The sequence below is a fragment of the Tenrec ecaudatus genome, chromosome 1, assembly GCF_050624435.1.
Source record: "Tenrec ecaudatus isolate mTenEca1 chromosome 1, mTenEca1.hap1, whole genome shotgun sequence".
NCBI lineage: Eukaryota > Metazoa > Chordata > Mammalia > Afrosoricida > Tenrecidae > Tenrec > Tenrec ecaudatus.
In genome coordinates this window covers 292,695,391-292,722,157 of record NC_134530.1, presented here as the reverse complement: position 1 = coordinate 292,722,157, position 26,767 = coordinate 292,695,391, and the positions used below count along the sequence as shown (strand labels likewise).

General features: G+C 45.8%; 1 protein-coding gene across 1 annotated transcript in view; it reads left to right on the top strand.

Annotated features, from left to right (window-relative positions):
• Positions 1-12,066: 12,066 nt before the first annotated feature.
• The window catches only part of LOC142440760 (bifunctional peptidase and (3S)-lysyl hydroxylase JMJD7-like), a 99,612-nt gene continuing 84,911 nt past the window's right edge, over positions 12,067-26,767 (top strand). Inside the window, 2 exon segments of the mRNA XM_075543015.1 lie at positions 12,067-12,132; positions 13,170-13,363. Of these exon segments, the coding sequence (XP_075399130.1) occupies positions 12,067-12,132; positions 13,170-13,363 (260 nt within the window).

Genomic DNA, 26,767 nt, shown 5'->3' with positions numbered 1-26,767 from the left:
TCCAGTGAAGAACATTCAAAATGATGTACAACCATCACCCCCATCTAGTTCCAGAACATATGGATCACTCTGCATGGAGACGCAGTCAGTGCTCATTAACAAGTCACTCTCCATTGCCTTCGTCACCCAGCCCTTATCAACAGTGACTATGCTTGCTGTCTCTACGGATTTGCCTATGGATTCTGCATATTTCATATCAATGTCTCATTTTGGTCTGACTTGTTTCACTCAGCAGAAGGTTTTCAAGGTACCTTCATGGTGTAGCATGTTCCAAAGCATCATTCCTTTTTAAAGGCTAAATAATATTCCATTGTATGACTTAGATATTTTGGTTTGGTTTATCCATTTTTTGGAGGCCAGGCATTTTGGTAATAGCCACCTTTCAGCTCTTGTGGGTAGTGCTGCAGTGAACTTGTATAGCACTATCTCATTGAGTTTCTGTTTGTTATTCTTTGAGGTATATGCTTAGATGTAGAATTGTGAGGTGGTCAAGGATTTCCTCTTCCTTGGATCCATGATCAACACTCATGCAAACAACAGTCAAGAGCTTAAAAAATGCACACCATTGTATTGGGTAAATATTCACAAGACCTCTTTAGAGTAGTGAAAAGCAGGGATGTTGTTTTGAGAACTAAGGTGCATCTGACACGAGCCATAGTATGTTCAAACACTTCCTATGTATGTAAAATTTGGAGATTAAATAAGGAAGTCCAAAGAAGAATCGATGCATGTGAATTATGGTGCTAGGGAAAGAAAAAAAACATTGAAAGTATCATGGACTACCAGATGTACCAAGAATTTTGTCTTGGAAGAAGCACAGGCCAAATGCTCCTTAGAAGTAAGGATGGCCAGATTTTACCACCCTTTGGACATGTACTTTCAACATGCTGTCAAGAAAGACCAGGCCCTGGAAAAGGACATCGTGCTTGGTAAAGTGGAGGGGCAATAGAAAAGAGGAAGGCTCTCATGAGATGGATGGACATGGGGGCTGCAATAATGGGTTCAAACATGAGAACAATTGTGATGATGGTTCCGGGTGGCGTTGTGTTCTGTTTGACATAGGGTTGTTATGAGTGGGAACCAACAGGACCGACCCTAACAACAAAAGTAAATCTCTGACTTAATAAGAAGAAACAAGCATTTTTCATTTCCTCTATGAGCCAGGCACTGCGAAGACCCTGAAGGTCCAGATAGAAACAGCACTTGGCTCCTGCCCATGATGTGTTCCCTGTCTAGGGGTAAGTCAGCAGACCTCCACCTTTGATTGAGACCTATGCAGCCCCCTTGGGGTTCCAGTGTGTGCTGGAGAGACTCCAGTTAACTTTGCATTTCTCTATACCCTCCTTTAGGGAATTGGAAGAACTTTACTCTAGAATAAACCATCCCCAGGGATTTCTTTTCCACAATTAGACAAAAGGAAATCAATGGGAAACAAAGAGAGTGAATAGAGAATACAGAGCTGTGTCAGTGTCCTTGGCCATGAAGCTATCAGTCAGCACAGTTGAGCTCAGGAATCAGGAAGCAAAGATCCTCAATATATGAATCCACCAGGTGAAGAAGGAGTAGCTTCAAAGCTAAAGAAGGATAAGCCTTCTTTCACTTTCAGGAGGAACTCACTTGGGGAGCACTCAGTCAGGTAGGACTGCACTAAAGCCTTAGAACGAGGAGGGTCCATAGGACCATGTTCACTGCCAGAATGGTGGCTTCCCATTCAAGAGCTTATAGCATATTTCACCTCATGAATGGTCTTTGCCGAGTCCCTTGGTTCATTTGCTGTGACTTCTGTGGCATCACTTGAACACTCCATCCCGTCCAGGCAGGAGCAGTGGCAGGAAAAACCTGTTAAGGAGAAGTGGGAAAGTGAGCTAGGAGAGATTCCGTACCCAGATTGCAGCACAGATCTGGGCTGTCTCCTTCAGCAAAGGCCCTGTGGGGAGGGGACTTGACTTTTCTGATTCTCTCCAGTTAGAAGTCAACACGCAGCTAAAGAAGCATGAATGGAAGAAAACAGGATGATGAGCTGACAGTTTTGCCATGAGGAAATAATAGCCAGAATCGCTCCAAGTGGGGATGAAGGGATGGCAGGTGGGGACACACACACATGCCACTACCAAGGGGAGAGTGAGGAGCAAGAGACCAGCAGAGGCTAGTCTCAAAGCCATCTCCAACAACATTTGCCCACCAGGCTGTTTTCCTCTCTCCACTCTAGATACGTCAGCCTTCACCTCCACCAAGCACCGAACCCCACAATGCGGCATTTATCTGCCCATTGCTCCCACCAATTGGTCCCGGTTGCTATGGAAACTATGGGGGAGTAAGGTGATCCTTCTATTACTACCAACCTCCCTGATTTCAGCACAGATCAATCAACTCCTCACCCCAACCCCATATCTAAGTGGAAGGTCCTAGGGGAGAGTAAGGACAAGATAAATTCAACACAAGAAAAGAATAGTGAAAAATGAACAAAGAGAGGGAGTGATGTAATTCCAGAGTGTTAGTCAATTCCTTTTGTCTTTCCAGCAACCATTCTCTCCCCCAGCTTAATCCCTGAAGGAGGAAGGAATGCTCAGTGGATGTCTGCCAAGGTGCGGTTTCAGGTCACTTGGGGGCTTCTGAGGGTTCCCTTCCAAATTTGCCTTCCCTTCCTTCAAAGAAAGTCACTGGAACTCACCAGCCAGAGTGTGCAAGGCTATCATTGAGCTTCCCAGTTAAGGTTTATGTCCTGGGGCACACTGTAGCTCACAAAATGCCTTCCAGGGATTGCTTCTTCCCTACAAGGTCTTCCAGAATCTTGTCATTTCCCATCCAAAGTTGGAGTTTATGTTTCTTCCCTTGAACGCACGCCGGCCTTATGGCTCTCCAAGAGTAAAATATGGCAGTTGATGTGCGTTGTGACTTCTGAGGTAATATAACTCCCACCTGGCTCCTTCTCTGCACAAGACCTTCGGAGTCCAGTCGCCTTGCTGTGAGGAAGTGTGATGTAGAGGCCACATGCAGATGCTGACAATAGTCCCCCTTAAAGTCCCAGCAAACACCAGTGGCCATTGTCTGGTACTTACCAGTGGGGATGCTGTGTGAGATGTCTCCATCATAAGCCATTGCCTGACGTCAAGCCCACAGAAGAATCTGCTAGCTTAGTACTGCCAATCCCCAGAGCCATAGGAAATAATGACTCATGAGGAAGATAATAATTGACTGCAATTGTGTTTCAAAACAGAAGACATGTGCTGCACAACACTGAAGTTGTAGCTCTGGAGCCAAGGTCCTGACGCAGATGTATTACATTATTTATTGTCTAGTGATCCTTTCTGGTCCTCACCCTTCCCAGCTTCCATGTGTTTACCATTCAAAGCAGCTGGTTCATCACTTATTCTGTAAAAGTATGTGCGGGTAAGTCAGAAAGCATTGCTCAAATACCACAGACACTTCTTAAGCAAAAATATCAATATGTGAGGCGACTGTGTCTAGACATAGCCTCCTTCTTGGTCTACATCCAGGAGGCAAAGTTTTGAGACAGAAGAGCCAAATTTGTCCCTCACAACAATTGAAAAATTATTTCAAAGAAATAAAAATATATTTTAATATTTTTTACATTTTATTAGGGGTTCATACAACTCTTATCACAATCCACACATATACATACATCAATTGTATAAAGCACATCCACACATTCCCTGCCCCAATCATTCTCAAAGCATTTGCGCTCAACTTAAGCACTCTGCATCAGGTACTCTTTTTTTTCCCTTCCCTCCCCGCTACCCCCTCCCTCCTGAGCCCTTGATAAACCACAGATTGTTATTTTGTCATATCTTGTCCTATCCGGAGTCTCCCTCCCCCCCCTTCTCTGCAGTCTATCTCCCAGGGAGGAGGTCACATGTGGATCCTTTTAATCAGCTCCTCCACTCACCCTCCACTCTCCCAGCATCGCCCCTCACACCCCTGGTCCTAAAGGTATAATCCACCATGGATTCCCTGTGCCTCCAGCTCCCATATGCACCAGTGTACAATCTCTGCCCTATCCAGTCCTGCAAGGTAGAATTCGGATCATGGTAGTTGGGGGGAGGAAGCATCCAGTATCTGGGGGAGAGCTGTGTTCTTCATCGGTACTACATCGCACCCTGCTTGACCCGTCTCCTCTCCTAAACCCCTCCGTGAGGGGATCTCCAGTGGTCGACACTTGGGCCTTGGGTCTCCACTCTGCACTTCCCCCTTCATTCACTATGGTATATATATATATATATATCTCACACACACACATATATATATATATATATATATATATATATATATTTGGGGGGGGGAGGGGGCATGATGCCTTATACCTGGTCCCTTTGGCACCTCGTGATCGCACCGGCTGGTGTGCTTCTTCCATGTGGGCTTTATTGCTTCTGAGCTAGATGGCCGCTTGTTCACCTTCAAGCCTTTATGACCCCAGACACTATCTCTTTCGATAGCCGGGCACCATCAGCTTTCTTCACCACATTTGCTTATGTACCGGTTTGTCTTCAGTGATCGTATCATGGAGGTGTGCAGCCACTGATATGATTTTTTGTTCTTTGATGCCTGATAACTGATCCCTGTGGGACCACGCGATCACACAGGTTGGTGTGTTCTTCCATGTGGGCTTTGTTGCTTCTGAGCTAGATGGCCGCTTGTTTATCTTCAAGCCTTTAAGACCCCAGTCACTATCTCTTTTGATAGCCGGGCAGCATCGGCTTTCTTTGCCACATTTACTTGTTCACCCACTTTGGCTTCAGCAGTTGTGTCGGGAGAGTGAGCATCATACAGTGAAAATTTAATAAAAGAAAGTATTCATGCATTGAGGAAGTGCTTGTGTATCTGAATAATAACTGCCCTTGAAAGATTTTCATTTTACTTCAGAGCCACATGCATGGACCGAGAGACCCGCAGTGTATCCCTGACCCCTGCTCTACAGATTTCTGTAATTATTCTCTGAGGTTTCCTCTGCTCAATACACTTCTAGTCACACTACATACCATGTCCAACAGGGTCGTTTTGGCATCATTGGGGGACGTGGATCACTTGCTTTCACACGTTCTTTGATCGTACTGTGTCCCTTGAGAGAATCTATCCAGATGATCCCTGTCAGATCCCCAAACCAAAAAAGTCAACATCACCTTCTGAGCTGCCCTCTCTGTTTTGAATTTCACTGGCCCAGCAGATCCCTTCAGAAGCCACATTTTTGATTAGAAGCTGCCATGTGGGCTAACCAGGGCAACCTTTGCACTTCAGCGCCCACAGAATCTTTCCATCGCTCAAGTTGGGGTCTCAGAAGCTGATTTACTCATCACCACCCTTTGTGCCTGAGCTACCCACCTCAGATTCTCCGTATCAAAGGACTGCCTCCTCTTGACCAACCACATCTCCACCATATGGCACTTGCAGCACCTGGTCTAGTGGTTCTGGAACCAGACCTTGAACTAGCTCTTTGTCCTGTTCAGGAATCAGGGAAGCCAGGCACTCCTGGCTCACCAGGTACTTGAGCTGCTCACAGGTTCCCTCCAACCCAAAGAGCTACTTCTTGCCATCCGTCTCCAGGATCACCTCCCACTCCCCACCCCTTATATTTTATGCACTAGTTTGGGGTGGATGGTTTACAACAAAAATAATAACAACAAACTAGAGTGATGCTGGACATTAGGAATGAAAATTTGGGTTCTATTGCACCATTTGTGGCAACAAACTCATTTTAGCTTTTCAACTTCTCTGCCTGTGTAAACACAGAGGTTCAATTGGTTTTTGTGACCTAGTTGATGGTTTATTTCATGCTGGATACACACGGCAATCATCGGTCACTATTTTATTATAACATGCTGTGATGGAGGGAGACAATTCACAATTTTAGCCCATGTGATGAGTCTGTGCTCCCAAAGAAATAGAAGTCACATATCCAGTGGGCACTCATCTTAGCCATTTGCGGGTGGATGCCAGTCTTATCTATGTCATCTGATAATTTTTTGGTTGTCTATTCTTTGTTATTCATAACGTTTTCAGTGGCTAGTCCTCAAAAGTGGACAGCCTATTTCTTCTATGTAGTCTGCTCTTAGTCTGGACATTCTGTTGAAACTGTTAACCTTGGGTAACCCTGCTGGTATTTGAAATACCAATAATATAGCTTCCAGCATCGCAGCAATACACAAGCCACTGCAGTACAACAAACTGACAGGTGATGAGTACCGGTTTCTGGCTCCCCTGTAGGTAGCTGTCATATTGCTTTGTGCTCCCAAACTTCTTTAAGGTTGTAGACATTAGTGGGCCTCAAACATGAGCAGGCATCAGAATCACCTGGAGGATTTCTTAAGACAGATTGTTGGACTTTACCTTCAGATTTCTAAATACAGTAGTTCTGGAGTGAGGCCCAAGAATGCTCTGTTTGTGCTTAACAAGCTCCCAGATGATGCTGAGGCTGCAGGTCCACAGATCACGCTTTCACTTGCCACCTGTATTCTTCTTCCCCCTCCTGGTAAACCTCTTACAATATGGTTTCCCCCTTCATCATGGTTTCTGTGAGGGGAGGGGGTCAATGCTTTTGGAATATAGTCTAACCTAATGACCTCTGCTCATCCTTTGACCTCCAGTGACCTCTGTGTATCATTAAATGCCAAAGGAGCATGCTTTCCTATTTGGTGCTTCTTTTACCTTGCCTCTTGAAACATGCCTCTTCTAGTGCTGTACGCTCCTTAATACTCACTTTTTCCAGGCTCCATGAGTGTCCTGGGACTATGGTAACAAATCACCACCAGTTCACAAGAGACACTTAGTTCTCTCATAGTTCTGGAGGCTAGAAGACTGAAGTCAAGGTGTTAGCAGGGCCATGCTTACTACAAACGCTCTAGGGAATTTTTTGTTTCTTCTTGTAGCCTCAGCAAAATTTTAGCTGATGACAGCACAACTCCAATCTTTGCCTCTCTCTTCACTTGACAGTTTTCCATTTGAATTGGTCTGTGTCCCTTCTCTTCCCATGAGGGCATCTGTTATACACGATTTGGATTCAGTCTAATGATCTCCTTGTATAACTAATTAGGCATGTTTAAATCCCCCGTCCAAATGAGGTCATGTTCACCATGCCTAGTTGAGCGGCAATCCTCAAGGTCATTAGTTGGACACTACCAGCTGCACTTAGGAAGAAAAATGGAGCTGTTTTTATCTCATAAAAAATTACAGTCTTGGAGACCCACGGGGGAAGTCTACCCTATCCTATAGGGTCGTTATGAGTCGGCATCAACTTGAGGACAATGAGTTTTAAGTGGGCTCGTACTTCAACATATTTTTATGTGGGGAAGTATACAGGTCAATCAATCGCACTTCCTCATCTCAATAGCTGGCACTCTTTGGTGTTCTCTTTTTTCTGGTTCCTACTGATGAAGAAGCTCTGCATAAGGTCAAGGAAAAAAATTCAAGCCTCAAGTTGGAATCTTTGAAGATTCTGTAACAAAATAATGAATGATACAGGAAGCATCGAGGGAAGATGAAAAGACTACACAGAGTCACTATACAAAAAAGCACTAGTCAACATCCCACCATTTTAGGAAGCACCATATGAACAAGAACCAATGGTGCTGAAGCAAGAATTTCAAACTTCACTGAAAGTATTAGCCAAGCACAAAGCTCCAGGAATTGATGGAATATCCATTGAAATGTTTCAGCAAGCTGGAAAAGCACTGGAAGCACTTACTCATCAATGCTAGGGAATTTGGAAGAGAGTTACTCGGCCAACTGCTTGGAAGAGATCAATATTTGTCCCCATTCCAAAGCAAGGTGATCCAACAAAATGCTCCAACTATAGAACAATATCATTGATATTTCGCACAAGTAAAATTTTGCTAAAGATCATCCCACAATGGTTGCAGCAGTATATTGACAGGGAACTGCTTCCAGGAGTTCAGGCTGGATTTACAAGAGGACGTGAAACAAGGGATACTATTGGTGATGTCAGATGGACCTTAGCTCAAAGCAAAGAATACCAGAAAGATGTGATTCATTGACTATGCAAAGGCATTCAACTCTGTGATTCATAATAAACTGTGGATAACTTTAAGGAGAATGGACTTCCAGAACACAATACAATGTTCAGAATATGTACATGGATCAAGAGGTAGATCTGTTAACAGAATAAGGACAAACTGAATGGCTTAAAGTCACGAAAGGTGTTAGGGTTGAATCCTCTCACCATGCTTTTTCAATCTGTATGTTGAGCAAATCATCAGAGAAGCTAGATTACATGAAGAAGAATGTGGTATCAGGATTGATGGGAAGGCTTACTAAAAACATGAAATATACAGATATTCAACAACCTTGCTTGCTGAAAGGGAGGAGGACTTGAAGCACTTGCTGATGAAGATCAAGGATTACAGCCTTCAGTGTGGGTTACAAATAATTGTAAAGAAGACCCAAATCCTCACCATTGGACCAATAGGTAACACCATGACAAATGGAGAAAAGATTTTAGTCGTCAAGGACTGTGTCTTACTTGGATGAACAATCAATGTTCACGGAAGCAGCAGTTGAGAGACCAAAAGGCGTACTGCTTTAGGTAAATCTGCTGCTCAAGACTGCTTTAGATTGAAGATCAGACCGTAACTTGGGTCAGGCACACCTTAGTCCTCAAAGTCACAGTCTTCTCTATCCCATCATACACTTGGGAACATTGGACATTGAATAAGGAAGATTTAGAAGAATAGAAGCATTTGAGTTGTGGTGCTGGGGAGGAATATAGAAAGGTAAATGGACTCCTAAAAAGACAAAACGATTTATGTTATAAGAATTAAGATCAAGCAAGGTGCCTTACACTTTGAAGCACTTGCGTAGAGGCAAAGGATGGCAAGACTTCAATTTGGACATATAGCCAGGAGAGGCCGGTCCCTGCAGGAGGACATGTTTGATAAAGTAAAAGAGCAGTGAAAAAAAGGAAGACTCCCCTGAGACAGAATGACACTATAGCTACAACCATGGACTCAGGTATAGGAACAATTGTGAAGGCAACAGCGGACAGTGCAGTGTTTTGTTCTGCTGTGCATTGGGTCGCTTTGGGTCAGAGCTGACTTGACCTAAAAATAACAACTGGTGAGGATCAAGGATAGCAAGCTCCAGTGTGGATTATAACTCAATATAAAGCAAACCAAAATCCTCACAACGGGACCAATGGATAACATCATGATAAATGGGGAAAAGTTTTAATTTTTCAAGGATTTCATTTTTCTTGGCTCCACAATTAATGCTCGTGGAAGTAGCAATCAAGAGATCCAATGAAGCATTACGATGGAAATATTTGCTGCACAAATTTTCTTTAAAGTTTGAAAATAAAGCATGTTACTTTGAGGACAAAAGTTCTCCTGGACCAAGTCATGGTATTTTCAATCATCTCATATGCATGTGAAAGTTGGACATTGGATAAGGAAGATGGAAGAATAAGTGATACATTCAAATTATGGAAAAGTTTTCGGAAGTACCATAGGCTGCCAGAAGAACAAACAGATCTTGGGAAAAGTACACTCAGAATTCTCTTTAGAGGCAAGCACGGCAAGAATTCATCTCATGTACTTTGGACATATTGTCAGGAGAGACAAGTCCCTGGAGGACATCATGTTTGGTAAAGTGGAGGGGCAGTGAAAAAGAGGAAGGCTCTCAACATGGATTGAGACAGTGACTGCAACAATGGGCTTACAGATAAGAACTATTGTAAGCATTGTGCAGGACTGGGTTGGGTTTTATTCTGTTGTGCATAGGATCACAATGTGTCAGAAGTGTCTCAACTGCACCTAACAAGAACAACAACTGACATCTACCTGTCGATGCCTTCCAAATGTATGGCTCTAGCCAAGGCCTCTCTCCTGATGTCCAGGCCCACATTTACACCAATCCGCTGGGTGTTTCTAGCTGAGTGTCCTCCAGGTATCCAACATGCTCAACATCATTCTCCCATCTTTCTTGGCAAATGTACTTTGTGTCCCTTCGTCCTTGATGGCTACACAAGTTAGCTACCTCGTCCTGAAATTCAAATGATCATCAGGTCCTAGCCATAAATGCTTCTCCAATTCGCTTCCTCCTCTCTAGTTCATCCTCACCTGTAACCTTTGTTTGTACCTGCAGTAGCTCTTGCCTGGACCATGACCATGGCTGTCTGAGTGATTTTCTCACCCTTAGATGCATCTCCAATTTTGTGTGCCATTACCAGTTAGATTTCCGACATAGGGATTAGACTGTATCATTGTCTTGATTTAAAATGTCAATGATTCTTCATAGCTCTGCAGATGCTCCTCTCAGACCCTCTGAAGACCCCAGGCTGCCTGAACAACTCCCTAATCCATAGAGTGCCCAGGGGAGCCCAGAAACAGTGACTGAGGGGTGAGTAGCTACAAGTCTCTTATTCTCTTACTTCCATGGAGACCACGCTTGAGGAGTCACTTTTCCAGTCTCCAGAGTGACCCTGAAAGATTGAGCTAAATTGTCTCTCATAGCACACTTTGACTTATTTGGTTTGTTTGCCATATACCTTTTTTTCTATCCCTTTCTAGCTTTTCCTGGTAACACCTAATAAATCATTTTCATAAGAATCATGCTCATAGTTGGCTTCTGGGGACCTTGATCTAAGGCAAGATTTTATAGGGTAAAATTCAAACTTAGTAACTTGGAATTCAAGGCCTTTCAAAATCGGTTCTGAGCAATGTTTCTGGATCTATCATTCCTGTGTCCCATCTGACATGACAGTCACAGGTAGACCTTGAATTCCCACAACATTTCGTGTGCTTTCACACTCCCGTGGCTCTGATGAGGCGTTGTGCCTGTCGGGAGTGCCAATGCAGCCCCTGCTTGGAGAGCCAGCACAAAGGCCACGTCTTCTGTAAAGCCTTCGGAAGTCTGTCTTCTGGCTCCACTGTCCATGTTCCCTTTGCCTTCATGTTTTATGCATTTCCCTGATTCAATATTTATTTGGCTTAATGGCTCATAAGCCCGCTTCCCACATTCCAATATGAACTCCCTAAAGGGTGGCCACATTTCCATAATTTTTGTATTCTCACTGCCTGGTTGAGTATTTGACCCATAATAAGTGCTCAATAAATGTTGAATGAATGAATTTTATGTAAGGAAGTAGAATTTAGCACTTACCATTTGCCAGACAATGTCGTAAGTCCTACACATTTTTTAAGGGAGGAGAGCAACAGAAGATCATGAGGGGATAGGTCTTCGGGGGTACCATGCAGGCTCTACCCCTGGATCCCCGTACTCTGGGATCCCACCCCTTCCAACCTGAACACCGAGACCTCTTAGTGCTGCACTCTGGCCTCTGAAAGTGGGTCTAGGGAGTGAGGCAGGCATCCTGGGAGCAGTGGGGTGAAGGCTCTGGGCCTGGAAGAATGAAACTTGACTGGGTGAGGGAGTGGAGGTGGTCCTAAGAAGGGGGGCAGTAACTCTGGTCACCCAACAAGAGGAGCATGACTCATCAGCTTTCCAGAAAGCAGACAAGCTTGTAAATAGAAGAGTGAGGCTGATTCGGGAGCGCATGTACCACTAGAATCCTAGTCTTGGATTGGAAGGCTAGGTGTGTGGACCGGTCCTGGCAGGAGCAGAAAAGCAGCAGTGGTCCCACATTGAGCCACCCCCTCTATCCTCAGGACTGCGCAGGACTAGAGCGAGGCTGCCCCAAAGTGTGTGGCCTGCGGAGGTGCGTGATGGTGCACTTCAGTCCCAGGGGCCCACAGCACCAGCCGCTGCCTCTTGTGAGGGCTTAGTGTTCACGCAGCAGGGCTCCGACTGCTGCATCTGGGACTGGCAGCCATGTGCCTCTGCCTCGAGCGCTGAGCAAGGAGCCCAACTTCACCGCGTGCTTGTGCGGCCTGTGCCTGTGCATCATGCCCTGCAAGGCAGTGCTGGGCTGCTCCCCCAGCAGCCCCAACCTCCAGACCCCACAGTGCACCCATCCCAGGGACCACGCAGGAGCTGCCTAAGACCACATGCTTGCACCACACAAGGGACGTCACCTGATGCGCCAGAACTGCCATGCTTTACAGCAACCCCTCCTCACAGCTGGCTGTGGCTGTTGGGGGCATGGCCAGCCTGCACTTTGATTTCAGTTCGGGCGCCCCCTGCCCGCCATCACCTGGGAGCAGCAGGGTGAGCAGCCTGAGAACCTGATCCTGTGCCTGGACCAGATGTAAGGCAATGTGGTGGTCACCAGCATCAGGCAGCTAATACTGTACAATGCGCGGCCCGAGGACGCTGGGCTCTACACTTGCACTGCCCACAATGCAGCGGGCCTGCTGTGTGCAGACTTCCCGCGCTCAGTGGTGCAGCGGGGCTTGCCGACCAGGGGCCCCTGTGCAAGCTCCAGATTCCTTGCCTGCCCCATGCGCTCCCGCGCCTGCTGCGCAGCCCTGCATGTGCCCTGCCACCATGCGTTGCTGTGGCATTTTGACCCACAGCACAGCAGCTGTATCCCTTTTGGGGCCAGTGGCTGCGATGAGGGTCAATCCTGCAAAATTATTAATTCTTCCAACTCACCAAATGCTAGTATGAGGCAGGTACTATTGTTATTTGGCAGAGGAGGTCAGGGCATGGAGAGGTCAAATGATCAGCCCAAGGTTACACAGTGAGTAAATAGAAGAGTTAGAGGAGTCCGGGAAGATGGCCGACGGGGACACCCGCATACACTGAGAGCTCCTCCAAACAAAGCGGATTTGGTGACCAGGTAGCTGAATAGTAGGAGTCTGGTGAGTGAAATATCTCCCTGGGACAGCACCCCAGTCCCACCCCACACATTTGTCCTGAGCAGGGGTCTAGGTGAAAGAGGACTGGACTTGTGGGACATCTCTGGTCACTAAGCTGCCGCGAGCTCACTGGCGACTAGCCTAAGCTCCATCCCCAAACCAGACCCCAGCCCAGAGTCGCATGCCTGCCCTGCCTAGAGAGGCGCAGCAGGTCACGCGCTCCCCTACACCAGCGGCCCACGCGGATCCCCACTGGGAGAGAAGCTTTCCTCTCCCGCGGTTCCCCTCTCCCCGCAGGGCAACGATCTGCCCTAGGGCCCGCGTCCCTCCTGCCATTCATCCAATCTCCGGGGAGCGGACCCGCGGGTTATCTGGCAACCCCCACGGGGGACCATCCACCCCCACCGCTGCCGCGGACCTCTCCACCGGCCCTCCGTGTGCTAGCCGCCCACCCCCGCCGACCCCCGGCAGCCTAGTGCCAGCTCCACTCCAGGTCGGGCCCCTACGCTGAGCACTTCCTGCCGACGGGAGCCATTGCCCAACCCACGCGTGTCCCCAAACCTGCGCTTCCGCGGAGCGCCGCAGCCCACGCTGCTGAGTCAGCCCGCCGAGGGTCCTTCCCAGCGCCTGGCACAAGAGTAGGTATCCTTCCCAGGATGCTGTGGGGACCCCGGCGCCCGCGGCTCTGAGCCTGAGCGGAGGACGGGCACCATTGCCCCCTGCAGTTTCGCGCCAAGCCGCCGCTGTCCACGCGGTTCTGAGCTCTGAGCCGGGGCGGAGGACGGGCACCATTGTCCCCTGCAGTTTCACGCCGCTGTCTGCGTGGCTGTCCGAGGGGCTTCCCGCGCCCGCTCACAGCCTGGGCAGATCTAACATTCCACCTGCAGCGGAGCCTGGGACTCGACTTTGCAGTCCCTGGGGAGCCGTCGGTGAGCTCCAGCCGGCTCTCACCACCTGGGGGCCCTGTGGGGTCCCCAGTGCCAGCCCTAAGCCTGCCGCAGCCCTCCCCAGCCACCACAGGAGACGGCCACGGTGGCCTGTGCCTCCACACAGTACCCTTAGCTGCCCTAGCACTTCCCAGCTAGAACACAAGGACCGCCAGTGGGAAGCGGCTCACCTGGGAGGTCTTGCTGAGGTGAAGAGCATTACCAACAACACATAGATCAGCACCACATCGTGGGACAATACGAACTCAGCCACCTCTGCGCTCTATTAGGCATCACCGGCGCTTAGAGGAAAAGGGGGAAATTTTCAGACATACACATACACCCATCCTCCATCTAGCATAAGTTTTTGTGTATGTGCGTGTGTTTTTTTCTTTTTTGTGTTTTGGTTTGTTTTTTTTTTATTCCTTCTTCCCTTTCTTTTACTTTCTGTGATGTATTTTCCCTCTCCTTCCTTCCTACTTTTTCATTAATGCTTGTACTTCTCTTCTGCCCCTTTTCTATAGATTCTCCTTCACTATCTTTTTTCTTCTCCTTCCACCTCTACTAGTATCACAGCTTGTCCCTCTTCTATTATAGATTCTCTTCCCCCACCCTCCAATTTTTTCTTCCTCTGCCCAATATTCCGTCAAAAACTATTTTTATATCATTAACTTTTTAAATCGTTTTATTACTAACACCCCCCTCCCCATAAAGGGGACTGCTAAGGGTACCTTGTCACCCCTGGTCAAAGCAGCCTGAGGGCACTCACTGAGGCCCCAGCACCCACCCCAGCTACTGAAATATCTCGGCACTGCGGGTCACCAACCCGACAGGGAACTTGGTCTACACAGCAGTCTGACCCACCCTTACAGGAGCGCATAGGCAATTGCCTGAAAGAATCCTTAACAATAACATAGATAAGGTTACTCCTGTCTCCCAGAAGCATGGGGCCTATGAAAGGATCAAGGAAAAATCAACAGACCACAACACTCCCAACAAAAAATCAGAGAAACGAGGCACTTTAACAGACCTAAAGTCACTCATAGAAGAAACAGATATAGATCAGCCACAAAAGGAAATCTTCAGAACTCTGCTTGCAGTAATACAGGAGCTAAGAGAAGCAAACCAGAATAAGGATGCAACTATAGAGGGGATGAAATGCACAATAGAGGGGATTAAGTCCACAATAGAGGGGATGAATTCTACCCACCAAAAGGAACTGCAGAAACTAACAGAGGAGGTAGCAGAGGCCACACAAAAGGTCACAGAAGCTACATCTAGGCTTGAGGAGGCTGAGAACCATATCAGTAAACTAGAGGACACTCAAAACAAACGAAGCAAGCGAGAAAAACAATCAGATAGGAAAATTAAAGAAACAGAAGACAGCTTGAGATCAATGACAGATGCTATGAAGAGGAATAATATTTGAATAATCGGTCTACCGGAACACAACATAACACACAATTCGACAGCCTAGATAGCAAAGGAACTTCTGGAAGAAAATTTTCCCAAACTAACAAAGGAGAATCCGACTCTCATACAGGACGCAGAGAGGACGCCGGCTAAGCTAAACACCAAGAAGAACACGCCAAGACATATAATAGTAAAAACATCCAACTTAGAGGAAAAAGAGAAAATTTTACAAGCAGCAAGAGAAAGGAAGACAGTCACATAAAAAGGAGCGCAGGTAAGAATATGCTCAGACTTATGAGCAAAAACCATGAAGAGGAGGAGAGAATGGAGCAACATCTTCCAAAAACTGAAAGATAAAAATGCCTCCCCCAGAATCCTATACCCTGCCAAGTTATCCATTAAGATAGAGGGTAAGATAAGGGTCTTCCAGGACAAGGAAGAACTCAAAAAATATGCTGCAAGTCACCCGACCTTGCAGAACATACTGGCTTACTCACTATGGCCAGAAGATCAAGCTCCAACTAGAACCATCAGGAGACCACCATATAGCCCATCTCCATCTAGAAGCCAACATGCTAGCAACACGTACCAGGACAACAGGGTCTCAGATGGAAAAGAGGACATGATGGAAACCCTCCACTGAAACGCAGTACACTGATATAAAGGAAGATAGGTAAAGACCCAAAACACAAACCAGAATATGGCAACTATGAAGCCAGAGATAGTAATAATCACTCTGAATACAAATGGGCTCAATTCATACATTAAAAGAAAGAGGCTGGAGGACTGGATTAGAAAACATAACCCATCAATCTACTGCCTGCAAGAGACACACCTTAAGCGAGCAGACAAGTATATGCTGAGAATAAAGGGCTGGCAGAAAGTTTACCAAGCAAATGGTAACTCCAAGAAGGCAGGAGTGGCTATTTTAATCTCCGACAAAATGGATTTCAAGATGCAAAACATAAAAAGAGACAAAGAGGGACACTACATAATGCTCAAAGGTTCAGTAAACCAGGAAGCACTTAGCATACTGCATATTTACGCACCTAATAATGGCGCGGCAAATTTCGTCAAACAAACTATTAAAAAAATGACAGAAGAAATCACGGAAACAACAATAATAGTGGGGGACTTCAACACTCCACTATCAGAGAAAGACAGGTCACAGGGGAAGACGCTCAGCAAAGAGGCCAGAGAGCTAAACAATGTAATTAGGCAACAGGGCCCGATAGACATCTATAGAACCTTTCTTCCAAAAGCAAAAGTTTTCACATTCTTCTCCAATCCACACGGATCTTTCTCAAGAATAGATCACATGCTGGGACTCAAGGCCAGCCTGAGTAAATTCAAACACATAGATATTATCCAGATGTCTTTCTCAGACCACCATGCCATAAAGCTGGAGATTAATAAGAGGGACCCAGAAAAGGAAGGACAACCAATTGGAGAATAAATAACGATCTCCTGCGACATGAATGGGTTAAGGTCCAGATCAGAGAGGATATTAGGAAGTTTCTAGAAACTAATGAGAACGAGCATACAACATATCAAAACTTATGCGACACTGCAAAGGCAGTTATCAGAGGTAGCTTGATATCACTGAATGCATATATGAAAAAAGAAGAAAGGCATATGACAGATATGTTAACACAAAACCTCCAACATCTAGAACAGAGTCAACTGAACTACCCCTCCAATAGCAAGAGAAAAGAAATAATAAAAATCAGGGCGGAGTTAAACCAGGGGGAAGACAAAAGAACAATGCAAAGGATTAACGCAACTAGAAGCTGGTTTTATGAACGAATTTATAAAATTGACACTCATCTGGCAAAGCTTACCAAAGATAGAAAGGAGCAAACATCAATAGCCAGGATGAGGGATGAATCGGGGGCAATAACAACAGACCCCAATGAGACAAAAAGGATAATCACAAAGTACTATGAAGGTTTGTATTCTAATGAATTCAGAAACCTGGAAGACATGGATAAATATTTAGAAAAACAATCTCTCCCTAGATTATCTGAGACAGAGATCAAGAACCTCAACAAACCCATAGCGAAGGAAGAAATAGAGAGTGTCATCAAAAACCTACCAAGGAAAAAGGCCCCAGGGCCAGATGGCTACACAGCAGAATTTTACCAAACATTCAGGGAAGAGCTGACACCGATCCTCCACAAAGTATTCCATAACATAGAAAAGAACGGCAAGCTCCCAAACTCATTTTACGAAGCCAGCATTACTTTGATACCCAAACAGGGAAAAGACCCCACAGGTGTAGAGAATTATAGACCAATATCTCTAATGAACATAGATGCAAAAATCCTTAACAAAATATTGGCCAATAAAATACAAAGGAACATCAAACATATCATCCACCACGACCAAGTAGGATTCATCCCTGGGATGCAGGGCTGGTTTAACATCCGAAAATCCATCAATATCATACACCACATCGAGAAGAAAAAGGATAAAAACCATATGATAATATCTATAGATGCAGAAAAAGCATTTGACCACATCCAGCACCCATTCCTAATCAAAACACTCATGAAGATAGGATTGGAAGGTAAGTTCCTCAAGCTCATACAAGCTATCAATGAAAGACCAACAGCCAACATCATAGTCAATGGAGAAAAGACAAGAACAATCCCACTGAAAAAGGGTACAAGACAAGGATGCCCCCTCTCCCCTCTTCTATTCAATATCGTTTTGGAGGGTCTGGCTAACAACATAAGACAGCAGAAGGACATCAAAGGGATCCAGTTGGGAGAGGAGCAGGAGAAACTATCGCTATTTGTAGATGACATGATCCTATACATTGAAGACCCCCAAAACTCCACAGTTGGCTTACAGCAATAGAGGAATATGAAAGAGTAGCAGGATACCAGATCAATAAACAGAAGTCAGTAGGGTTTCTAAACACATCGGACAGGGCCATGGAAGAGGCGATTAAGAGGGAAGTACCCTTCACAGTAGCCAAGAACAAACTGAAATACCTAGGAATATAATTAACAAAAAATACTAAAGACCTTTATAAGCATAATTATAAAACCCTATTACAGGAAACCAAAAGTGACCTTCACAAATGGATGACCCTCCCCTGCTCATGGTTAGGTAGGCTGAACATAGTAAAGATGACAGTTCTTCCTAAAGCACTCTACAAGTTCAATGCTATACCAATCCAATTACCATCAACCTTCTTCAAAGAATTGGAAAAACTGACCACCAACTTCATATGGAGAGGGAAGAAACCCAGAATTAGCAGAGAACTCCTCAAGAAGAAGGACACAATTGGAGGACTCGCCCTACCTGATTTTAATGCCTACTACACAGCTACAGTGGTCAAAACAGCATGGTACTGGCACAATGATAGACACTCAGACCAGTGGGAAAGAATAGAAAGCCCAGGAGTAAAATCATCAGCATATAGACAACTGATCTTCGACAAGGGTCTCAAAAACGTCAAGTGGGAAGCAGATGCCCTCTTTAATAAGTGGTGCTGGAAACAATGGATATCCACATGTAGAAAGATGAAACAAGACGTTTACCTCACCCCATGCACAAGAATACACTCAAGGTCGATCACAGATCTAGAAGTCAAACCCCAAACCATCAGGACCATTAAGGAGGGAATCGGGACTAATCTCAGAGCACTGGACCAGGGAGCACATGACTCACTGCAACAGGGAAGGGGAAACACACAGGTGAACTGGAAATCGACAAATGGGATCTAATAAGAATAGAACACCTGTGCACCTCGAAAGACTTCGCCAAGGGTGTGACAAGGGCAACCTACAGACTGGGAGAAGATTTTTAGTAATGACACATCAGACAAAGGGCTCATTACTAAAATCTGCAACACCATCGTGACCTGCAAAAAGAGGAAAACAGTTAACCCCCTAAGGAAGTGTGCAAAAGAATTGAGAAGAACTTTCACTAGAGAGGAGATCAATATGGCCAATAAACATATGAGAAAGTGCTCGAAGTCCCTTGCCATAAGAGAAATGCAAATGAAAACAACCATGAGATACCACCTAACACCCCTGATGCTAGCCCAGATCAGTAAATCAGAGAGCAACAAGTGTTGGAGGGGCTGTGGTGAAGCAGGAACCCTCCTCCACTGCTGGTGGTCGTGCAGATTTGTACAGCCACTGTGAAAAGCAATTTGGCGATACCTAAAGAAAATGGAAATTGATCTACCTTATGACCCAGCCATCCCTCTACTGGGCATATACCCGGTTGAAGCAGCACATAAAACACGACCAGTCTTATGCGCTCCAATGTTTATTGTGGCACAATTCACAATAGCAAAGACTTGGAAACAGCCTAAGATTCCATCGATAGATGAGTGGATTAGCAAACTTTGGCACATACACACAATGTAGTACTATGCAGCACTGAAAAGCACCGATGAGCACATGAAACACGTTATTTCATGGGTAGAGCTGGAAGGAATTATGCTAAGCGAGGTAAGCCAGACCCAAAGGGACAGGTACAACATGAGTCCCCTGAGGTAAGTACAATCAGCATGACAGAAATAGAAGAATAAACATCCATCCCACAATAAACGGGGGAAAGCATAGATAGTTGGAGGGAGGGCAGGCCACACTTAGGGAGGTACATGAGAGCCCAGCATAAAGAAGGAGTAGTGGGGCAGGGAGAGGGAGAACCTGGAGGGGGAGAATCCGAATGGATGGTATGGGGTGGGGCAGGGTACTAACCCACCTGGGGGAGAGTATCGGTTGTGTCCCCACAGATCTGGAACATGAATATGGACCCACCACGACACACCAAACAAGGAGGGCAACGCAAAGTACAGAGGTCTACACAAACAGGCTGGACGACACGCTGGCCCAAACCAGAATTAGGCCGACCCCCACACTTGAAGGGAATACCACAGAAAACTAAAATAGATCGTCTGGAGTGGGAAAGGAACTGACCCACCACACCACATCCAGAAGGAAGCTGAAACAAAAGAAGGAGAACGGTCTTAGTGGAGTACACCTGGGTCCACCATTCAGCTGGCCACACTATGAGATGCAACATCCTGCACCAACACATGGCCCTACACAGGACAGCACCTGAGATACAGTGGGGGATGTGCGACTGAGCTGACCCCGCCACACTGAGGCAAACTCTGGGGGCGTGCAATGGAGCAGTGGAGGAAGAAGAGCAAAGGGATCCCGAGGGAGTATAAAGGATGGTCTTCCGGGCCAGGACGTGGCGCCTCACAAGCTACACCTAGAAAACACTCCTAAAGGCCAACGAACTGACCTTGAACTACTAGCAATTTTTCTTAATATTTGCTATCTTTTTGTTTAGTCTTTTTTTAATTGGTTTTGTATTTTACCTTCTAAATTTTGAATGTTAGTGGCTTTTCTGCTTATCAGCATGTCGATGTTGCTTCTGTCAAAGCCATGTTCTTATGTGCCACTTGGGCGCAGTCAAAGTCATATGCATTTGTATGCACATATTACTATGTCAGCAGGTCCACCTAGACAAGATAGGCTGGACAAATAATGAGAGAAGAAAACAACAGGACCAATGGTCCTGGAGGGACATGAGAGCGTGGGAGGTAGGGGAAGGGAGGAGGTGTCGCCCTACAGAGGGACAAGGGAACAGCAAGTGGTTCAAAACCAGAGGAGGGAGGGGAGGGGAGGACTGGTAGGGAGTGACCAAGAGCAAGGTAACTGAGAGGAACTACTGAATCCAGAATGAAGGCTAAACATGGTAATGGGTCGGGAGGAAATCGAAAGGAAATAGAGGAAAGGAGTAGGAGGCAAAGTGCATACAAAGAAGCCTAAATACAGACATGTACATATGTAAATATATTTATGATTATGGGGGCAATAGATTTATATGCATATATTTATAGGTTCAGTAGTAGAGTAGCTGATGGACATTGGGCCTCCTCATACATAATCCCCCAATACAATAGCACCTCGCCCTGCTAAACAGTCATTGCAGGATACCCATCTTCCCGACATGATCACTGAAGACAGACGTGTGTGTAGGCAAACGTGGTGAAGAAAGCTGATGGTGCCCGGGTATCAAAAAGATATAGCGTCTGGGGTCTTAAAGGCTTGAAGGCAAATAAGCGACCATCTAACTCAGAAGCAACAAAGCCCACCGAGAAGAAGCACACAGCCTAAGCGAATACAAGGTGTTGAATGGACCATGTAGCAGATACAAAGCAACAAAAACAATCATTGTGTGAACACCTTCCTCACATAATCGCTGAAGACGAAAGTGTGCATAAGCAAGTGTGGTGAAGAAGGCTGATGGTGCCCGGCTACTGAGAGATATAGCGTCTGGGGACTTGAAGGCTTGAAAGCAAACAAGCGGCCATCTAGTCCAGAAGCAACCAAGCCCACACGGAAGCAGCACACCAACATAGGTGATCGTGAAGGGCAGTGGAGACCAGGTATCCAACAACAAAGGTTGGGTGGTGATGAGAATCACATCACCGTGAAAGAGGGAGAGTGCGTGATGGGGACCCAATGCCCATCTGGAGACAGCTGGACACCCCTTCCAGAGGGGTAGTGTGGAGAAGATGGGCCACTCAGGGTTCAGTGTAGCAACAATGAAACTCAAAACCTTCCTCTAGTTCCTGAACGCTTCCTCCCCTTCCAATCATCATGACCCCAATTCTATCTTGCCTTGCGGACCTGGTTATACCAGAGGATGCACAGCGGTGCAGTGGGGATCTGGAGGCACATGGAATCTAGGACAGATGAACCCCTCAACACCAGCAGTGGGAGTGGCGACACCAGGGGGGAAGGGGGTGTAGAAAGGGAGAACCTATCTCGGAGATCTATGTGTAACCTCCTCTCTGGGAGATGGCAATGGGGTGGCGGGTGAGGGGAGACGCCAGGGAGTGTAAGATAAGATATAAAATTATTTATAAACTATTAAGGGACCAGGGGTGGGATCGGGGAGGGAGGGGGATAGGGGGAAAAAGGGATACCAAGCTGATACCAGGAACACAAGTGGAAGGTGAATTATGAGAATGACGAGTGCAACGAATGTATAAGGGTGCTTTGCTCAATTGATGTATGTGCAGACTGTGATAAGAATATTATGAGCCCCAATAAAAATATTTTTTTAAAAAAGATGACAACATATGTACAGATGTGTTCGAGGCAATGGATATGTGTATGGATTATGATGAAGTGTAAGAGCCCCCAATAAAATACAATAATAATAATCAAAAAAAAGAAATAAAAAAAATTAAGAGATGAGAGAAAGAAAAAAAAAAGACTTGGCTCAAAAAAAAGAAGAGTTAGATTTCCAAGAGTAATCTGATGTGTGAGATCTTCACTAACCACTATGCTATTCTGAACTAAGACAATTCTAATAGCAACTGATGCAAAGGAGATTCACAGCCTCTTAGGTACTTCTAGGTAGGGGAGAAAACTGAGACAAAGAGAGGGAATGGCCAAGTTCTACATGAGTTGTAAACAGCCAAGGTGACAATCAAACCCTTTTTTTCTGACTCCTAATATAATGCCCTCTCTACAAATCAGAAGAGATTGGCCTTGAGAGCATCTCGTGATAAATCCCCTTGTTTGAGAGTCAATGCCACTAGTTTGGGTACCAATGAGTAAACACAGGGCAGATAGTTTTAGTCAGGGAAACCTGGTTCCTTGGTAGAAGACGCTCCTTGGCTGGGTATGGGCTAACAGTGGTTGTGTACATTTTCATTCTCTGCGAGTGTAACTTCCATGATTGATGGTCATAAGTAGAATTGCTTGGCCTTTAGATTTAGAACCTGATGCCCATAAACCACATTTTCATTTAGAATACATGTCTGAGAAGCAGGCATGTTTTAATCTCAGGAGTCATTGCTCTACCTTTCTCTAAAACCTGAGCCAGCCTCCGATGAGTGAAGAGCTTGCTGTGGCAAGGGAAAAACCCACCCAGTGCTTCAGAGCCTCCCATTTTGGCTCCCTTGTCAGAGACCTGCATTTATTTATTCTGGAAGGGGAGGATGTTCTAATGGGCATTTAAGGGTCCTTGCTGCCTCAGAGTGGCAAGAAGAGATGCGATGTTCACAGTTTGGATCACTCAGTCATGATTCCCAATAACTGCGGACAGCTGAGTCGTTCGGCAATGGCTCTAGTTACAAAGGATGATGGTGGCCGTGTGTATGTGTGTGTGTGTGTGTGTGTGTGTGTGTGTGTGTGTGTGTTCCGTTAAATTCAAGTCAGTTCTGCAGATCAAGACTTTGTAATACTGGATTACTTTGGCGTTGGCCAAGTGGGAGGAAAGAAGGTATGCTCCCTGGAAAGTTCCAGAAGACTTACACTAGCCTGTTCGCTAACCTAGTACACAAATAACAAGCAAGCTGATTGCCAGGAAGTCGTGCTATTTTATAAGGGGTGGTGATAGAACATTAGAGGTTGGCCTAGGTATATTTCAGATATTGAATTTACAGTGGACTATCAAAAGAATGAACAATCCATCTTCGAAGAAATACAACCAGAACCCTATTAGGAAATGATGATGGCAAGGTTGTGGCTTGATACTGTGGACATGTCATCACAAAGGGCTGATAGCTAAAAAATGACATCATGCTTCGCAAATTAGGTAAACAAACCAGGGGAGCTCATCCATGAATCCAATGGACACAGTATCCCTGCAAAGGACTCAAGCACACCAGTGCTCTGAAGATGGTACAGTCATGGTCAATGTTTTGTTCTTTTGTACATAAGGTCACCATGAGGGGAGCCTACTTCAAGGACATTAACAACAACCACCTAACTCCAAAACAAACATCACTGCCAGGGAATCCATTCTGACTCATAGCCACCCTTTAGGGCAGAGTAGGCCTACTCCCTGGAATTTCTGGGACTGCATTTTTCAGGAGCAGCCAGGCACATTGTTCTTAGCGGATGGGCTGATGAGTATGAACCGCTGACCTTACAATTTCAGCCCAATGCTTACCCAACTCTCTCACTGAGACTCTGTGTAACAGCAGTAGCAGCCGCAGCCGCAAACCCTGGCCACTGCTGATTTTAGGGGACAGATGATGGATCTGGAACTAGGTGTGATCTAAATAGGGATAGCTCAGACACATGTAGTCTGGGGCTCACAGTGCTTCAAGGATTGGGCTAGATGCTAGGGGATATGATACCACAAGGCAGAGGCGGCTCAGGGCAGGGTAGAGGCCAGGCATGGATGGAAATGGTGGACAGTTCAAACACCTGTCTTAAAAGGCAAGCACTGTGTCAAGTAGAAAACCCATTGGAATATGCTCTCCTTAGGAGAACTTTTTTTCGTTGTATCACCCGGCTAGTGCACAGAGCCTCACTTCTACAATGATCTCATGCTTCACATGGCTTCTTGGGTTTTCTTCATCTCTCTAGCCACTCCTTTTGAGTCTTTTTTGCTGGTTCTTTCTGGCCTCCTTGACCTCTTATTCTTGTGTTACCCAAAGACTAACTCTGAATTTCTTCTGTTCTCTGCCTACACCCTTCCATGTAGATGTCCTTATCCCATTTTGTGACTTGAAATATTCTCTTATACTGAGGATTGCCAGATTCATGACTACGACACAGACTCCACCCATTGCTATTCTACTTGGACCTTCACAGCCTCTCAAACTTAGCCACGTTCTCCTTCACCCCTTACTCAAGTTTGTTCCTCCCCTAGACTTCTGTAGCTCAGTGTTAGCAGCCCCTTACCTCCAGTTGCTCAGGTCAAGTGCTGTAGATGCATCCATAACTTGCCTCTTTCTTTCCATCCATTATTATGGTAGATTCAGAATCCTGTTCTGTCCCACCCTTTCCACTCCTACCGCCCTTGCCCTACCACCATCTGTTCATGCCTGCACTGCTTTCCTAACCTTCCAATTCACTGACTGCTTTCCATCTTTGTTCCCTTAAAGCCTGCTGTTAACACAGAAGCTAATGCCCTTTTAAAATGCACGGTGGGCCATGTCATGCCCACACACTACCTTCTAATGGCTCATCTACCCCCAAGGAAGACAAGTTCTTCACAATGCCCTGTAGAGCTCTGTATATTCTGTAAACATCTCCCTCAGTATCCCTTCAGCCCACGGGTCTTCTATTCCTTCCTTCCTCCCTCCTTCCCTCCCTCCCCATTGCTCTCTGTGATATGGCCAAGCTGGTGGCCTTGCCACTCCTGCCACAGACCAGGCACCTATCCATCTGAGGACCTTTGCCCACAGGATCTCATTGTTTGGAACCCTCTCCTCCAGAGATCTGTGTCACTTTCCCTCTCATCTCTTTCAGGTTTTGATCTCAAAGTCACCTTTGTGACACCTCCCCTGGCTGTCCATCCCATTCAAAACAGAAACCCTATCATTCTCCCCAAACACCCCCTCTCAACTCCCACCCCAGCTCCTTTGTCTGGTTTCTTTTAATAGTACTTTTCTAATTTGTTATCCATTTTACTTTCCCCCTAAAATGTAAGCTCTGTGAGGGCAGGCATTTGGTTTGTTTGAGTCACTATTTATTCCTTATTACCTATTTACATTACCGGGTAAAAAATAAGGCACTCAATAAAAATTTTTTACCAAATAATTTTGTTACTTGGACGTTATTTTTATGAGGCTATTTCCTTCTTCCCTCCCCCACTTTTCTTCTGCCCTTCCCTCTTTCCCTCTTTTCTCTCCCTTTCATTCTTAACTGAATAATGCTTAATATACATTCCATTTTGGTAGTGCTTATCAATTTTTAACATCCTCTTCCACACATTCTCAGATTTTATCTTCATAGCAACCCTCTGTGGTCAACTGAGCAACTTCTTTCATCCAACTAAGATTGAGAGGTTGATTTCGGGCAAATCAGGCTGGGGCTCTAGACATCCGCCTTACTCTCTGCTCGGGTGTAGCACTGCAACTCAGCAGCTGTGGGAGACAGTTTCCAGTACACTGAAGGCTTTCCACCTCAAGTGCCTGAGGCTCTCTGCTTCTCTGCCATGGGCATGCTCAGTCAAGCACAAGTGCCACCCGGAAGTGCAGAGTCATGAATGCCCCAAGGATATTGCTCAGCCCCAGCTCCTCACTCCTCCTGTGCCCTGATGCTAAGACAAGTTCCGTGGTTGCTGGGAAGCCTCCTAGGGGATTGAGTCCTAGTGACTCCCTCTTACTGGTTTCCCTCCCTTCCTGGCCTCACCTTGCTGTTCTTGCACTGTGTTTTTCCGGGCCACCTCTCATTCAAACCACCTGTGCCCAAGTGCTTCCCCATGTTGGCTTCGGGAGATGCCTATACTGCTACAGAAAGGGGGCTGGTGTTCTTTAATGCTACTAAAAGAGCCCTCTGTGGCCCTGCCTACCAGGTTCTCTCCATGAAAATATAGAATTCCTGGTTAATTTGAATTTCAGGTAAACAATAGATAGGCTTTTAGTATGTGTCATATTTAGTATAACTATGGGGGATGTGTGTACTAAGAAAATGTCATTGTTTATTTTGGATTCAGTTTAAACTGGGCAGCCTGTGTTTTACCTGGAAGCCTTACACCTGAACCATGGTTGCAAAGAAGTCTGAATTAATAGGGAAACTGGGAATAGTGACAGACGCCTGGGTGACTGGTAACGCTAGGCTACATAGATCTGTGAATTTGAAGCTTTAACATACTTCATCTGGGAAGTGTTTGCATCCCATGGTCTCCTTGGGCAACTTGTCCAGCCAACTATGTAAGGACAGGCCATCAAAAGCACACTTACTGCCGTAG